At 44.0% G+C, this 16,420-nt stretch overlaps 1 protein-coding gene across 1 annotated transcript in view; it reads left to right on the top strand.

Moving 5' to 3' along the window:
* The window catches only part of GALNS (galactosamine (N-acetyl)-6-sulfatase), a 51,613-nt gene extending 35,567 nt beyond the window's left edge, over positions 1-16,046 (top strand). Inside the window, exons 13-14 of the mRNA XM_064519812.1 lie at positions 9,743-9,860; positions 13,288-16,046. Coding sequence (XP_064375882.1) covers positions 9,743-9,860; positions 13,288-13,374 — 205 coding nt within the window. The 3' untranslated portion in view covers positions 13,375-16,046. The remainder of the gene's footprint in view (positions 1-9,742; positions 9,861-13,287) is intronic.
* The last annotated feature ends 374 nt before the right edge of the window (positions 16,047-16,420 follow it).

The following is a 16,420-nucleotide window of genomic DNA, read 5'->3' as shown; positions in this document are numbered from 1 at the left end:
TGAGCTGTCAGGACTGCAATTACTCAACTCTTTTAAATAATTGAGTGGATACACTCACTCCATTACTTTCAAAAGAACTGAGCATATACTGTCCACTAAGGGTTTTCACTAGAGAGAGAAGGGGAAGAAAAATATTTTCCCTTCTCTCTCACTTAACAGATGAGCACCCTAGAGTTATGTTACACAGTGTATAAAGCTCTTCAGAAGCCCAACACATTAGCTCTCCCCTTATATTGCATTTCTCCACTAATGAATAAAGCAAATCTGCAGCTCCTGTATTTTAAGTTCAACTCAGTGAAACTACGCTACTGGGCTGGGATTCCAGATGAGACTATGCCCTGTCCAGTTTAACAGCTGTTTTATTCTAGGAAGATGAGTGGGTGGAAATGACCTCTTTCCAAAAATCAAACAGTTTGGTATTGTTAAGTGAACTGCAGTTTGCATACTGTTTGTGTTTCCTCTGATTTTGAGGGAGAGGAGACCTTCTGTAAGAGGTTTTTTGCAGGACACCTGTTTCCCTATTATTCAGACATTCCTTACAGCCACCATGGCTTGAGTATTGAAATAAATTCCAGTGTTACCTCTGCAGTCATTTCTCATATGGTTCCATTGATTTTTGGACACTTGCAAGCTGTTGCCTTGATTGAATTTTATGGAAAGATTATGACATGATTATGGAAAGCTGTGATGTTGTTTAATATGCAGACCCTAATAGAAAGCCTCTTTTTAGCCAATGAATCTTCCTTTCTGCAGCACGTTATGTTGCTGTCGTCTCTTCTCTGGTCACAATGGAAAACTCATGGGAAGTGGGTCTCCTATATCCAATGTGGTAATTAGATTATCCTCATATGTGGGGCTGTTACTGTTGTGTATTTTTATTTAGCTTAATTATCCCCCTTGGCAGACAGCCTGTTGGGAGTCCCTACGCTAATGTTTCTCAGAAGGGAATCCAGCTTTCTCCTCCAAGTGTGCATCTGTCTGTCTGTACATGCAGGGTGTGTTCGTATCGCTCGTGCTGCAGCCCGAGGTTTGTGTGTGTTCACAGTACTTGTTGGCCGCACTCCTCTGTTCATCCTCACACAGCCCCAGAGGAGCAGGGTGTATCATATGACTCTTTCACCAGCTTGGCTCCTCTAGAGCATTTTTATGTTGCTAAAGCCTTCAGGAAAATTTGCATTGCACCCCTGATTTATCGGTACCTTTCCCTTTATTTAATTTACTTTTACCGTTTGCTTTCCTTTGCTAAATCTGTACTAGGTTTTATTATTTTTTCTGCTACTGTTCTGGAGGCTATGGAGGAGCTGCATCGCACACTCATGTCCTATGTTTTTCTCTGCCTGTTTTGCTCATTTTCTATTTTTGTTTTTTCCTTATTTTAGTGCAAGCTTGTTTTCTCCCTAAAATGATTTTAATCACGTGTCATATCTCTTAATTCACATTAGTTTGGGGGAGGGTCAAGTACACAATGGCCTGTAAGATGGTTCATTGCTTCATTTGAAGGCCAGGCATCAGACATGCACCTCTAGTGAGATTTAATATTTATCTTTGGGGTCCCTCTAGGATCCTAAGGGGTCTCAGAGCCAGGGCATCCTAGAAATCAGTCAGCTCAGTCAACTGAGTCAACAGTCTTGACTGGCAGTGCTTATGTTCAGGCAATCCCATCTGAAATGTCTTTGGGTCATGACACTATGCACACAAGGTACTGCGTGACACTGAGTCTTTCTCAAGGTTGTGGCTATGCTTTCAATTCATCTCAGAGATGGGGATTAGCCTTTTACCTTTTCCTTGGAGAAGTGGCTGCTAAATGGATCACTGAGGGTTCAAGTCCTTCAAGATCTAGAGACAGCATGTAAAGTTATCAGTTGCCTGGGTTTCCTGGTAACCTGGTAAACCAGGAAAGTCCTTCCTCTTCCTGACACAGCTTACTGGATTTCCTGGAGCTTGCCTGGAAACAATATCTGTAAAAGCTTGTCTCCCACAGGAGCGCTTTTTGTGCAGTGGAAAAACTGGTCAGGCAATTACAGGCAGGCCCTGTCATCACGTTGAGGTCGCGTCTGGCCGTCCTGAGCCATATGGCACCCTGTGCTCACGTTACTGAAGTTGACCTTCAGGACTGATATGTGTAGTGTTAGTGTCAGATACGTTCACTACCAAGCTTTTATCCACCTCTCTTCTGAAAAGACCACTTTCCTGAGAGCTACAGGATTCTCAGATCCTCGAGTTGGGAGAAACGGCATTGTAGGGCACACTCTACCTTTATATGGCTGCCGGATGAGGGAGAGCATGAATATGCCTATAGGTACTGGTAAGACAAAATTGGTATCTGGTTAAGGTGCTTGTAATAAGAACACCAGCAATACAAAGGTGCATATATGGCCAATATATTTCAAAGAAGTGTAGTTACTGGTAGTTACTGGTAAATAATCTTTCTTTAGGTTGCCAAAAATGGTAAGGTAATTCTGTATTTATATCAGTAAGAGTAACCTTGTTATTTAATCCTTGTATAGTAAGAAGTAAACCTTTTGTGTCTTTTGTCATCCAAGAGATTGACTAGATCTGTGCAGGCTGTGGAATAGATCTTTCTAATAGTTCTCAAATTTTAAGTATAAATAAGATAGCGTGCTAAGCACCACACGAAGCAGAAGCATTTCTCTAAATCTAAGCAGTATTTTGTTTTCTCCCTAGATGCAATTACTAGGGGTTCTTTGCTTCATTTAAAGGCACTTGAACTGTGGACTGCCTTAGTTACCAAATGTAGCAGAAGCAGAACTAAAGGATCTGATAAGTCTTTATCTTTATTAAATTCTGTTACACTCTGAGTATTGTGTTTCCCCTGAGTACCACATAGGGAACTTGTTTCTCCACGAACGCAGCGCATTCAAACTGAATTTCACAAATTCAGTAAAATTATCTGTTGGTAATATCTTCACAACCAGTTGTTGAAAATAGTTCAGTTTTATCAGCTGAATCAGAGATTACTATTTATATGTGCCTTTACTAAAATGCTTCATAACAGTCAGGAAGAGCACAAGTAATAATATAAAGCAAAAGCTGGCACAACTTCAAATATGCTTAACAAAATACCCAATACAGACTGCAGTAGAAAGAGTGTTTTGAGTTGGACTCCAAAGCTGCAGAAAGAATCGATAGTAGGAATCTCTTAAATTCTGTCAGTTTGAGCCAGAGGTACGAAGCTCGATAACAAGTACAGCATGCTAATGCTTTGTCTGTACTCCAGGTTAGCAGTGACTTCGAGTGATTAGTCTCCGTTCAAAACTGAGTTTACTTAATTTTGAATGCTGAAATACCAGTGCTTGACTTAGGACAAAAGAGTTGACTATTTGAGGAAAAAAAAAGGAAGTGAAAAAACTTGGTTGATGAACATAATGATTTTAGAACACATTAATTAACAAGAGAGTGCACAAGCGCCTATTTCGAGCAGATGGAAAATCTTGGAAACCGTCAGAGAAGTAATTGCATTAGTTATGGAATCAGAAAAGAAGGGAAGAAGTTCCTGAAGGGAAGCTAAAGGGCAAAGGATCTGACAGAAAAGTTGCCAGTCTTACCTTACTCATCAGGGCAGAAACCTCTCCACTGAGAAAAGAAAGAAGGTGCAAAACCGGAAAAAATGTGGATAACAAAGAGCCAGAATCTTGCCCGGGGCAGATGCTGACTCCTCATCTTCTTCAAACGCAAGGAAATGGCAGCAGCTGCATTGCAGGGGTGAGTTCTGCTACAGGAGAAGTGTTACTGAGGAAAACTTTAAAACTGTGGAAAAGTTGCGGAGAACTGTGGATAAAAAGCCACAGTGATGCCAGGAAAAACCTGCTGTCCAGCAGCGACCGAGCAGGGATTGGACACGCAGACTGTCAGGAAGTATGTATGCCAGCCAGGCGCGACGGCCGTCCCGCACCCAGCTCGGGAGGGAGGACGTCTGAAGGACGATGTGGCTGCAGAGGACAGTTGCTGGCCTAGGGACTAGGAATGGAGGCAAAGTTGTCTACATCAGTAGCTGGTCTTTGCTTGGCCCGCTCCAGGATTAGGACTTTGCCTCGTGGCAAGTTGTCTGATGAACTGTTATCTTGCAATTAAACATGAGAGAGCAACAAACAGCCTGCAGGTATTTTGCTGAGCGAGTGTCTAGACTAGAATGATGCTGTGTGAAGAGGAATATTAGAAGTAAAAAAGCCTATGAAATGATTTCAAAAATGTGAACTCTATTTGAAATTGATGACATCTTCTACAAGACGGGTCCAGGCCACAACCATAGCCTAAGAGCAGTCTGAGAACCCATTACACAACTTCAGAAATACCACTGAAACAAATAACTGGAAAATCAGGTGTATGGTCATTATTTTTTGTGGCCCGCTTATGCAGAGACTACTAAGGCTTTATGTAGTCACTCTGCCTTTTTCCCCTGTACCTTTTGAGCCCTTTGGTAAGTCAGAATGGAATTTGACAGAGAAGTAGGATTCCCAAAGCTGGGGTGTTACAACGTCCATGAAGATGGGGATCAGTGCAATCAGATCCTTGCTGAAAGGAAAGCTGTAGATGCTCTTAGAGCATCCGCAGAGGTGAGAGACATCAGGAGTGTCCCAAGCCAGAGAAGGCTGAATGGCCAGATGCTCCACACGCCTCCAGAAGCATTTACATTTGAGGCCTGCAGATGCTGCTGGACTGGAGAGGTGAATTACAGTATAGGCCACCCTTGTTTGATTCCTTTCTAGTTTTCCTTTGGCCACATGAGTCTTTCCAGGAATCACAGGTCGCCGTATTTCAGAAGCAGAGCCCTGAACCTGTTGTTTGCATCATGTATTGTGCAGACTTTAAATTGCAAATAAACTTGATAATAGAAAACAGGAGCAGAGAAAGACTGAGTAATAGGACAAGATCGAGGCTGGATACTACAGTGCTGAGCAGCCTCAAAGCACTGATAACAGATAAAATCAAATTATCTGAATCAGGGTGCGGGTATTTCACAATTAAAAATAATGGTTTTTAATTAAATTAATTCCAGTGGAGAAGGAAGTTAAAGATACAAATCATTAGCCAAATTTATGCTCATTCTGTAGCTTCATGTGAGTCTGGTAAAACATGCTATAAATCTGAAAGCTGCTGTGAAGGGTCCACTGTCAGATTTCCGTGAAGCACACTATATAATAACCATTTTGTTACATTTCTCTCGGCAATGTCACAATCCTGTTGCTCTTAGGATAGAGATGCTGTGCTGTGCCTATATATGAATCATCAGGGAGATGTATAAATTAATACATCAAGATCTAGATTTTAAAAAATGCTGAAAATGCTTTTTAATTTCCTCGGGTTCTGATGTCTTTGACGGTGCGTTTGTTATGATAAAGAGTGATAGCAGACCTGAAGGTGAAAGACTGTGACGATTCCAGGATTAAAATGGTGCTCTAATATTGGAGGCAGCATGTTAGACAAACCCTCCTTCTTCCAAACCTGTATTTCACTGTAGGGCATGGTGGGGTTAATAGCAGAGCAGGTTACACTGGGAGCTGTTTGGAGAGGGAGGAGATGAGAACAGATTGCCAAGGCACAATTACACTAAATGAACTAAGCACAGGCCACACCTGTGCCTGGGACCCTGCGCTTGCAACGCAGCCCTGATTGGCTCTCCAGAGACTTCCTGGAGGTAAAGTGTCAATTAGTGTAATGACCCTGGACTTTGTCCACTCCGTTCGTTCATTCGGAGCATGGAATAATTTCCCGTACACTGGGGGATCCCTTTTAGCAAACTCCTCACAACACCACCTGCTCACCCTTGCTCCTGCTCTCTCATTCTTGCAGTGCTATTCCCAGCTCTGCTTCTGCAGGACTGTTGAGCTGGAATACAAAATGCAGCATGCCCTGGAGGCAGTGAGGCTGGATCTTCATTCACACAATAATGCCTAAACACCTGTATAGATAATATTATCTTTTTTTTTTCTTGTAATAGAGACTGTAGCAGATCCCGCCCTTGCAGCCGAAATCCGGCATTCCCACTCAAGGAAATGCTGGCACTCCTTGTAAGAATGAGAGGTTCCCAGACCCCTTAACAACCCAGACTGTTTACCATGAAGTAATTATCCCCATCTTACATGCAGATTAAAGGCACTCTTCTGTTGCAGATTTTGTCTCAAAATGCACTTCTTTCCTAGGGCTGGAGGCAGTTTAACCCAGTATATGCAGTGAGTAAACATTACACTTACAAAGCACTGCATGGATGTTGGCTCTTGGTACATGTTGTGGAGCTAAACAGCTCTGTCTGGGCAAAACCTAAGGTCATCAGAGCGAGGAAGGGGGTTCTGCAAGTGACCCAGCGTTGTAGTACTTCAGCAGGAAAAAAGCAGCCCCCACAGCCAGCACCGCTTTGTTGCAGTGCACGACTCCGGCTTCCCGTGGCTGCAAGGGAAACCCCGGGCTGGTGCCAGCCTGCAGGCATTGCGGCCCCCTAATACGCGTGGAGACTTGCTGTTCGTCTAGATGAGGAAGGTAGGTTGTGTGCTTAATCGAGGCTCTTGAAGACAATCTGTGATTGTGCCAGTATTGAATGAGTCCTCGCAGCATTTGGGGTCCCGCCATTGTCATGTACTTAAACATGAGGAAGACAGCTGCAATCGGATATTTTTTAAGCTAGTGTCAACAGGTTTAGTCTGCTTAAGAGCATGTTAAGCCCTACTGAGACAAGGTTTATAGGTTAGCTGTATGACTTGGAGCATAATCTATATATGTTCTTTAGCTTTAGCCAGCTTTGTACTTAGGGCGAGAAGTGTGAGTCTTTTATATGTGCCAAGCTGTTTCTGTCGTGCTTTGGGGAAGTCATTCAGCCTATGCTAAATGCTGAAATGATCCAAGAGTGTAGAAGCTGCAGGGGAGAGCGGTTCAAAACACGAGGAAGTGAGGTTAGGCCAAGATTTCCTGTCACTGCTGAGCTAGCTGAAAACGCTAGGAGTGGCCTGAACACGAGAATCAAAGTACGAAGATGATTTAAATGACTCTAGCCTACTTTGTTATACCGCAGCGTTCATGTGTCTTAGGTTGCTAATGAGCAACAATGCTGTGGGTAAATGCAGTGGTTAAGATTATAGCGAAAAGATTTTTTTCACTGCAAGAGGACTGGCATATTTGGAGCAAAAAGCAGCAGTCATGACAACATATTGTTTATCTTTCATCCAGACCACAGCTGTGTTTTCCACTGGTCTGTCCAGATTATAACTAATTTGGAATCCTGTGTACGAGAAGCCATCTCGATGGATGAAATTGGGCTATCTCTTAAGCACTTAAATATTTGCAAAGATGCTGTGGAGCTTAATTAGTTTGCAGCAACATTTTATCTTATGGATCCACTTCCAAAAGAAGTTCTTAAATGCTGGAGAGATGGTACAAGTATGTGACAGAAATAAACAGATTAGATGTTTATAAAAGCAGCAGCAGAAGGTATTAAATGATTAGATATCTAGAATCTGTTGGACTGTAACAATTGGTTAAAATATGTATTAATTCATATTAATCCTTAATATGAGGGCCTTAATAAAGTGTGATTAGTCAGGGTTTGGAAAGAGCTTTCAAATCCTGCAACAATAGGTGCGTTAGAAATCTAAAACACTGAAATATATGTGTTTTGCTAAACTGCATTTTATCTCAGTTTGCATCATTAGAGCATCTAGGCTTTAAAACGTTCTCATTTCGACTCCCCTGTTTCATCTAGTCTCAACAGAGGAGGATCCAGCCCAGATGTCCGATGTGTTGTGTACATCCCTGACTCTCTCCCGTGTTTTAGGCATACTCCCGTTGTGTTTTCCTCTGCAGCATTTTCCCTCCGTGTGCAGGCTCCCTTGTGTTAGCAGCCCTCTGTGTGTCAACATAGTTTAGCTTTAAGTCCTGCCAACCCCTTTTAAAAAATCTCTCTTGATTCTTTTTAAGCATGCTGCCATGCTGGCAGTCCTGCGTGCTTGAAATGTGACCAGAGGGCTCCCAGATAAAATCTTGCCGAATTGAAAGGCCGTTATGCCACCGGGATGCAACGCTGCCTAAACTCGCTGAGCCAAGTGATTGCTGCCTTCAGTGCCCTCATCCAGGCTGTGAGTCAGAGATGGTCTCTGGCAGCTTCCAAACTTCTGGCTGTCCCTCCATTTTCGGCACAGTCTTTGGAGGAACCCAGGAGTGTGCAGCTCACTGCTATTAGAGCTGAGGTGGGGTGTGTGGGGAGAGGTGCATGCAAATTCGGGGGCTTCACAAGAATGGTCTTTCAGGGCGGTCTGTACAGGTCCTACAGCCAGTCCTGGTGATAGCGTCTACTCCAGGATACAGCTAGCTGGGTGTGAGAGCAACAGATTAGTTTGCTTGAACTTGTCATTTCAAATTCCCATCCGGTTCTCTATCAGCAAAGCTCAGGCCCATCCCCACAATTAGCTTCTCCCTGGATGGCTGCCGAGATGTGATATTTATAGGGTTTACTGGAAACTGTTGGCACATTACTGGGCTTCAAAATGCGATTGTTTTTCAAAGAAGGAAATTAGCTGGAGTGTGGGGCTGGTGGCCAGCTTGGACCATAAGCAAAGGGAGCCTGAGGTCAGGACCAAGTTGCATTGTTTCTCTTTTATCTTCAGAAGCAATTCGCCGCTCTCTGTTTTTTAAGTGACTCTTGATGTGATAGACAAAATGAGATCATTGAGTAATAAGCCTCCATTTTAGAAATAATTGAAGTATTAGTGAAGTACACCATGAACCACTTAAACAAGTACCTACTGGAGTAATACTCTGGGCAAAAATCAGATTATTTAGAAAACTTTGTATGAGGACTTGAGCATGACAGATGGGTCCCAGCTTGGAACAATAAAGTTGTAATGGAAGAATGTAAATGGGGCAGAACCACGGGGTGGATGTTGCGAAATGGAGGAGGTATTCTTGTCTTGGACGAGTCACTTCTATTCTTTTCCTCCGTCTTCCTGTTTGCATAATGTTAGTTCATCTTGGTGATTGTGAAGTTTTATTAGCCAACGGTTGTAAATAAGATGATTTGAAATCCTAAGCTTGAGAGAACTCTTGAAAAACAAAGTATTGTCATTACCTTCGTTTCCCTGCAATAAATGCCTCTGTGTGGTGCGCGTGTTACTGAAAAGCACTTGAAAGAGCAAAGGATGAAAGCAAAGAGAACTAGCTGACCTCTAATGTGACACATTAGAAGGATCTCCTCAGCAAACTTGTTTATTTACTTAATGTCTGTGGCAAGGTGTTTGTCCTGTATTCTAGGAAGTCTCCCTGGACAATCATTTAAAGCACAGTTGAACTTCAGGACAAGCCCAGAAGCAGCCTTTCTTGTACCTGCTGATGAGATCTTCCTCGGGAATCAACACGAGCTTGCAGCACACGCAGCCAGCTAGGAAGTGAGGCATTCGGGACCAACGGGGCAAGCAGTTTTCAAAGCTGAAGCCCCTGCGGAGATGGTCTGCCACGTGCCCCTTTGCTGGGGGGGCAGGCCGTCTGCCTGCCTTGCTCCCCCGGGCAGAGCAACTCAGACTCGCAGCCGCCAGTCCCAAGCAGCCTGGAGCTTCCTTCCCGCAGGAACCTGTGGGCAGTCAGCGTTGATTGCGTGTTTACATGTGCTTCTCCTTCACTGTTGCCCAGGAAAAATCTTCTGAAATAGCTTAGTGACGCAGACGCTTTAACTATGCAGTGTATCAAGCCAGATATATTCTGGGAGTCCCTCTAGTAACTCTGTAATTTTTTCGCATTCTAGTTTTGCCAGCGCTGAATATCAAGGAGTTATGGAGCAAATATCTGGCGTTGTCCAGCAACACAAAGAGACCATGGTGCCAGGAGAGCCACAGCTTAACGTGTGTGACAAGGCCATCATGGTAAGGGGTTAAACCATAAATAAATATGAGAATCCTTGGCTTAAAATATATTCTGCAAAGGCTTAAAAATCTCACCTAATGTTGGAAGCGGATGGAGAAGAAATGCACGAGAGCCCTTTTGAAGGGCTATCTGGCTATTGCACTGAAGAGCCAGCTGTTTGTTATCTGTGGAATGCAGTAGCACAGAAGGGCTAGTACAAAGTGAGTCGAATTAGGTCTGGAAAGTCTACCAGCACACTGTGATAAACCCTGCGACTTCCTTCCTTAGAGATATCGTGGTACCTAGAGCTCTAGGTCCTTCTCCTTCTTTCTAATCCCCCTCTGCAAATCTCAAGAAGTCCTCTGCATTTTGAGTGGTGGGACTGGGACAGTAGCTCTTGTCTTTTCAGTGATGTGTGTGAGTATCCTTGGTCTTATGCTTGGTCTCCCCAAATCCACCCATGCCTGTCTTTTCCAAAGTCTTTATGACTTGAAACATCCCATACTTGTTTCCAATTCTGTATTGTTTTGAACAGCATGTTGGAAAGTTACAGTATGGCTTTCCTCTGAAACGGTCCTTGGTTTATTTAGAACCTGGGGAAGAAATTGCATGGTTTGAAGGGGGTAAAGCTGTCAGATGACAAGAGTTTCTGTAGTCCGAGGGCATGTGCCTGTAAAGGCTGGCACAAAATAATAACAGGCAAAATCATCCTGAGGCTGAAATAATCTTCTGAAGCAGAAGATGAATACCTGCTGCTTAGGGTCTATCTTCAGCCAGGCAGAAAAGTGCAAAATGTGGAATAGTCTCTCCTTAGTAAGAAGGCAAAGACCTTTCTTAGCTTTGTCACATCTTTTTATTTTTGGATGTGAAGTAGGAAAAAGATTTGAAGGACCATTGTTTCTGTGTTGTTTTCTTTCGTTATTCAACTTTTCCCTTAATAAACACTGCTCTATGCTCCTCTGAGACCTTATGGGTTCAGGCACTGTCCCCAGTGCCTGGCTGCTGCCAGAGACTGGAAAAGCATTTCTTCTCCACAGATGCCAACTCCAAAATCGGTTCATAAAGTGTAGCCGTGTTCTGTTATTCTGCAGTTACCCTGGTGCAATGTGTTTAGGTGCTGTGAAAGCCTCTGGTATCCATGTTCGTCAACACCCTGTGTGTTTAGGTCGTATAATGGAAGAAGTGCTGGACTAGGGGTCCTGTGCTTCGTTCTGTACCTTAGCCCTCTCTTGGGGAGGTGTTTATCGAGAGTCAGACTTTTCCCTGAGGATCTCCTGTTGCTTATCTCAATTTGGTAGAAGTTCTGCCTTTTCTCTCACCAGACTGTGGGTTCTGCTCTGGCTCTGGTAATGCCCTGGGCTTGGCCAAGTCCAACCGTGTTTGCCTAATCTATAAGCAGAGGCAGTGAATGACTGCTCTGGTGCTTGGCCCAGCTCTAACCAGATTATTCAGGCTGTCTGAGACAGAAGGCTCTTTCCAGTGGGCTGGGTAGTATTGAAATCCCTGGGGAAATGTTCAAATCCCAGAGGAAAGCTTTTTTACGTTATGAATTTTATATTCCATGTAAACTTCTAACTGGCTAATTATACAGTCACAAAACTAAAATCAACAGAGGCAGCAAATTATTGCTTGTCGTTTGAGACCAGACATGAGGATAACCAAACCTTGTTTGGGTGATAGTATCGCTGGGGCTGATTGTGCCCTAAGTCTGTCTTGGGAGAATGCTGAGGCATAAATATCACTTAGTAACACTATGCTGAACGATTTTCTAAATTCTGTCACCTATTTATTTGATCTGGGCATTTAATATTCTCTGGGGAACAGAAGTGAAGAATTGTCCTTGCTTATCCATGGGCAAAGCAGATGGATCATTTTGTAGCTGCTACTGCAGTTTTGGGATTGATGGAAGTGCAGCAACTTCCACCCCTCTGAGCAGGGGATGTGTTTGCTGGCACCTGTGTGGAGTGTCCTACCAGCAGTGCAGATGAAGCCCCCGTGGAGCCAGTTCTGTTGGGTTTTCCTCTTGTGGAAGTGTAGGAGAAATTGTCCCATGCAGTGGAGCCATGCTGGCTTGCCTGTGTGTTTGACTTGCAGCGCACACAGCGTGCTCAGAGCTCCCAGTGCTTAAAGCACGGATCCAGGAAAGCTAACTTGGATCGTGAGACTGAAGCAGATACAATCTAGTTTTTTCAAAAGAACGAACATTTTCTTTGTTTCTTTGGATCTCTATTGCCTCTGCAGAATGGTCAAGCATATGAAATTTCCTGCAGTGGTTGTGCATTTTGAAAATGAGAAACAGATTTAAAAAACAGCATTAATTGTTTCTACATCGTCTGAAGCCCTTCATGCAGCGAGATGCCTTCCGCCAAAATCCCCCTCTGCGTTCTCCCTTGCCTGCAGAGATAGCTGGTGTGTCACTGCCATCTGTTGTCAGTTATATGGAATATAAACCTGCTTCAGCATTTTTTTTAGGGCTAAGCCTTTTTTCCCCAAAGGAATTTAATTTCAAGCAAATGCAAATGATGAGAAGAGAAAAAATAAATAAAAGGCAGTAGGTCAGAGTTGAATTGACCTTTAATAGGTGACAGTGTGAATCTCCAATGGATGGACAGACACAGAGAGAGGGAGGGAGGGCTAGGGAATGAACATAAAAGATTTCTGAAGGCACAATAGGAATTGTAACCTTTCATTCATGTTACCACAGTCCCAAATTTAAAATGACAAAAAACAATGAAATTGAAAAGATTCTTGTAGCCAAATTCCTTCCTCCTTTAATCCCTTTGGAAGCTGAGGTTTGCAGTGAGTTTCCTTGCTGACATTGTCTCTCTGTTGTACTCGTGGTGAAGTGAGGTGGTTCAAGAAACATGGAAACAAGTGAGGCAAATAGTTTTGGTTTGCGTGCATTGAAGTTGTCATTATAAATGCCTCTTACTCCATCTATTCATGAATTGATCTGTCAAAATGCTCTTTAAAATACAAGTATTCCTATCTCTCTCACCCTTGGCCTTCAAAGACTATTGTTTTTTGCTTGTTTCCTCAAGCAAGTGCATAGATATCTTAGTGCTGAGAGCTATAACTCCTTTCTGGATCCCAGGCAAACTGAGGGGTTTCACCAAAACTTCATGGTCTGGTTGCTGCAAGGCGTGACAGGGCAGAGAGGAGGGCCACCACAGTCCCAGCAGACTGCAGCATGCACAGGGCAGACCACTGCCTCTATCCCAGGAGAAGAGGGAATCATGTTGCAGAAAGATCTATAGTCTTTCCTAAAGCCTTTTGGATAGGATTTGGAGTTGGGAAGAGCTGCAAGGAAAGTCTCATTTTTCCAACAGGACATAAGAGCGTCTTTGTGAGAATCAAAAGGGGGCAGTTAGGGTACAGGGCTTAGCAGGTATTTAATGTGAATGCTTGACTTCATTTCTCTGTATATCTCTTGTTTGTTTTTAACAGAATTGGTCTCCCCCAGGCTGCGAGAAGCTAGGGAAGTGCCTGAAACCACCCAAGTCTGATCCGAAGAAGTGCTTTTGGCCTCACTGATCTTTTCTGCGGCCCTCAACTACTCGAAAAAGCCATAACCAACCGGACATATGGTTTACAATGCATGTTTTCTCATGTTGGCACTCCTGTTTACACAGGAAGGGTGTGATGTATGATATCATCATTTGCTCTTCCAAAAGGACCAGTGTTTATATTGGTAGCGCTCAGGATTTTAGCCTGTACTCTTCTTCTGTTTTAGTTGTTGCCATAAATGGTAAATCTTCAGTGAAGACAATTTCAACTGGAAAAGCTCTTTAGACAACCACAGGTCTGCCATTACCTCAGAAATGCCATGGATGCACCTTTCCTCTTGCTCCTTCCACCCAACCTGTCCTCTCAAATCATCACTCCTTCTGATGCCCCATAGTGACTGCATGGGATGTTCAGGGAGGCTACAGCCACCTGAGAGCCCTGCCCAAACTGGCCTTGTTTTGTTTGCATGTAACTTGTTGTTTTAACATTTGATTTCTACTGTGAGATCTTTGGGCAGCAGCTTGTTTTTTCTTTTCTTCCTAAACCTGTGAGTACTGGGTGCAGCTGTGTGGCCCAGATGGCTGCTGTGCGTGGCTGAGTGCAAACAAGCGCTCCCTCCTGCGCTCCAGAATAAAGGATCGGCTCTAGGGAGGAGGACGCCCCGGCCCTTCCATCTGTAGCTGCAGACATTCGCTAGGTGATGTTGTGAAGAACGGTGAGGACGGTGTTTGTGTAAGCATTGCCTTACTGCTGGTATGCCGGATGTTATTGGGAAGCTGGGGGTCAGTCGTTCATTTAAGGGGTTTTCTTCATTTCTGGAAATCTGGGCCCAAATATGGTCGAAGTCACACTTCAAGTCTCATGGTCTGGGCCCAGCCAGCTGGAGGCTCAGAAATGCCCGTTTACATCAGATGTTAACTCTTGACCCCGTTTCCAGTGTATGCTCTCTGAGGAATTCTCCTTGTGCAAACTTTCCACAGCCTGGGTGTAGCACTTCTCTAAACATACTTCATGGTAAATGCAGATCCTTAGCATAATTTCACAGTGGAGATTTTTCATCTGCTTCTGAGTGTTTTTCACACTCATCGCGACTGCTAGTAACTGTTTCTTGTACGGAACTGAATGAGGTTGTTCTGGGGCCTCAGGGGAGTAGCTAGAAGCAATCCTGGGCAGGCTATTTGGGCACTGACAGCTCCACTTCCACCTCTCCAGTATTTTAAACAGTACGCATGTCCTCTTCTGTACCAGTAAACCACCCTACTTCCTTCCCAAGCAAAGCCTGGGACTCCAGATGGATTGAAAGCTCTGCTCCTGTGGCAGCTGCTGTGCTACTCCCTATTACGGCATTTGCAGCATTTTTGTTCTCACCCTCCCTATAAACCCAAGTGCTCTCATTCCCTCCGTTCCCATGGTCTGCGCTACCTGTAATCCTCCCCACGCTAATTCCTAGTATGCGTCTAGTGAAGCTGGATAATCCTGTAAGATTGTAATAAGTTCAGCTCTTGTGCTGGCTCTCACTGCCCCACCTTTCAGAGATCCCAACCGGCGGCAGCAGCCAGTGCTGCATCCTCCAGCAGACCCTCACTGGTTCTCTGAATCTCACTATCTGCTCATCTGCGAACGGGACTTGTTTATTGCCCAGACATTTCTTAGCTGCCTTGCGATGTTCCTACTTGTTCCTCCAGCGTCTCAAGGCATTTCCAGTTCATCCGTAACATTTCTCCTTGTTTTGACGCAGTGTGGGTGGCTCAAGTTCTTGCGAGATTCAGATCAGCCTATTCTTGAATGATAGGATCTGAGAAGGAGCGATGGAGGATTTCCAGCAGTCCTGAATGGCACAGAAAATCAGACAAAACCAATAGCTTTTTATTTTCTGGGTCTGTTCCATCCCTGCTTTAATGCTTCTGTCACCTAGAAATGTTCAGGGCCCAACAGTCCACTATTACCAGCAGATAAAGATACCGCCAGATGAGGGAGTCTGTCACTACAACTCCTTGAAAATTGCTGTCGGCTCCCAAATAGTTATGAACATGTCTGCTGCAAATTTCAACAACGCTTTGTCTTTGTGTGCTGTTTATTAAGGGATCACATAGCAGGATCACAGCTCATCTTCTGTGTGCTAGCCTCGACACGCTTCCCTGCTCCCGGCGTTTGCAGCGTGCACATCACGAGTGTCCTGGATGCCTGCTACCCGTGTCCCGTGCTTGCTGGCCTGCCAGTTCATTCATTTCTCTTTCACAGCTTGCTTTTGAAGATCCTGCTTTTCCCCTGTCTGTGCAACTCGCTTGGACAAGACCTCCTGTGCTCAGTGCACCCAGTGTTTGGTCACCCGGCACCCAAAGACCTCATTTCTTTTTGAAAAAGCAGTTTCTCAAAGCACAGATGCTGGACATAAACGCCATACACACAGCTCTAGAAAGCTGCCTGCCGCAAGTGAGTTGAGTTGATGTTTACTTACCTGCTTCATGCTCATTTATTATAAAAGATTGAAGTATAATATTAGGAAGGTACTGCTTTAAATTTAAATAGGAATAGAGCTGGATAGCTAAGAAGAATTTTAATTTTAATTAAATTTTAAGAATTTAATTAATTTTAATTAATTTTAAGAATTTTAAATCAATGTCTTTTCCAAAGATGTACAGATTTTAAAGTTGAGAGATGAGGAACTGATGAACAAAAATAAACTAATTTATCAAGCACGCAGTATGCAATTTGTTTGCGCACACCTGCAAAACAACCGAATAGCACCTTGTTTGGGGATAGTCTCGCAGGTATGCCTTCCAGATCATGGGACTGGCTTGGGTTAAAAATAGCTCGTTTTGTTTTCCCTGAATTATTTTTAACACGGATCAATTCCGCAGCCCGTGCAGCTGCCCAAGGGTAACTCAGCGGCTGGAGTGGCCTGGGGCTGCACGCACCAGCACCGCCGCGGCAATGCAAGCCTGCATGGGGCAGCTCCGAAATGCAGATCACCCCTTGGATCGCAGAGCAGACAGCATATATTAGCACATCCGCCTTTATTAATTATCCTGAGCCTTTGATCCGAAGTTGGTCCGGGAGACAGTTGCCAAGT

The sequence above is a fragment of the Dromaius novaehollandiae genome, chromosome 13 (assembly GCF_036370855.1).
Source record: "Dromaius novaehollandiae isolate bDroNov1 chromosome 13, bDroNov1.hap1, whole genome shotgun sequence".
Classification (NCBI taxonomy): domain Eukaryota; kingdom Metazoa; phylum Chordata; class Aves; order Casuariiformes; family Dromaiidae; genus Dromaius; species Dromaius novaehollandiae.
This window is presented reverse-complemented; position numbering and strand designations above follow the sequence as displayed.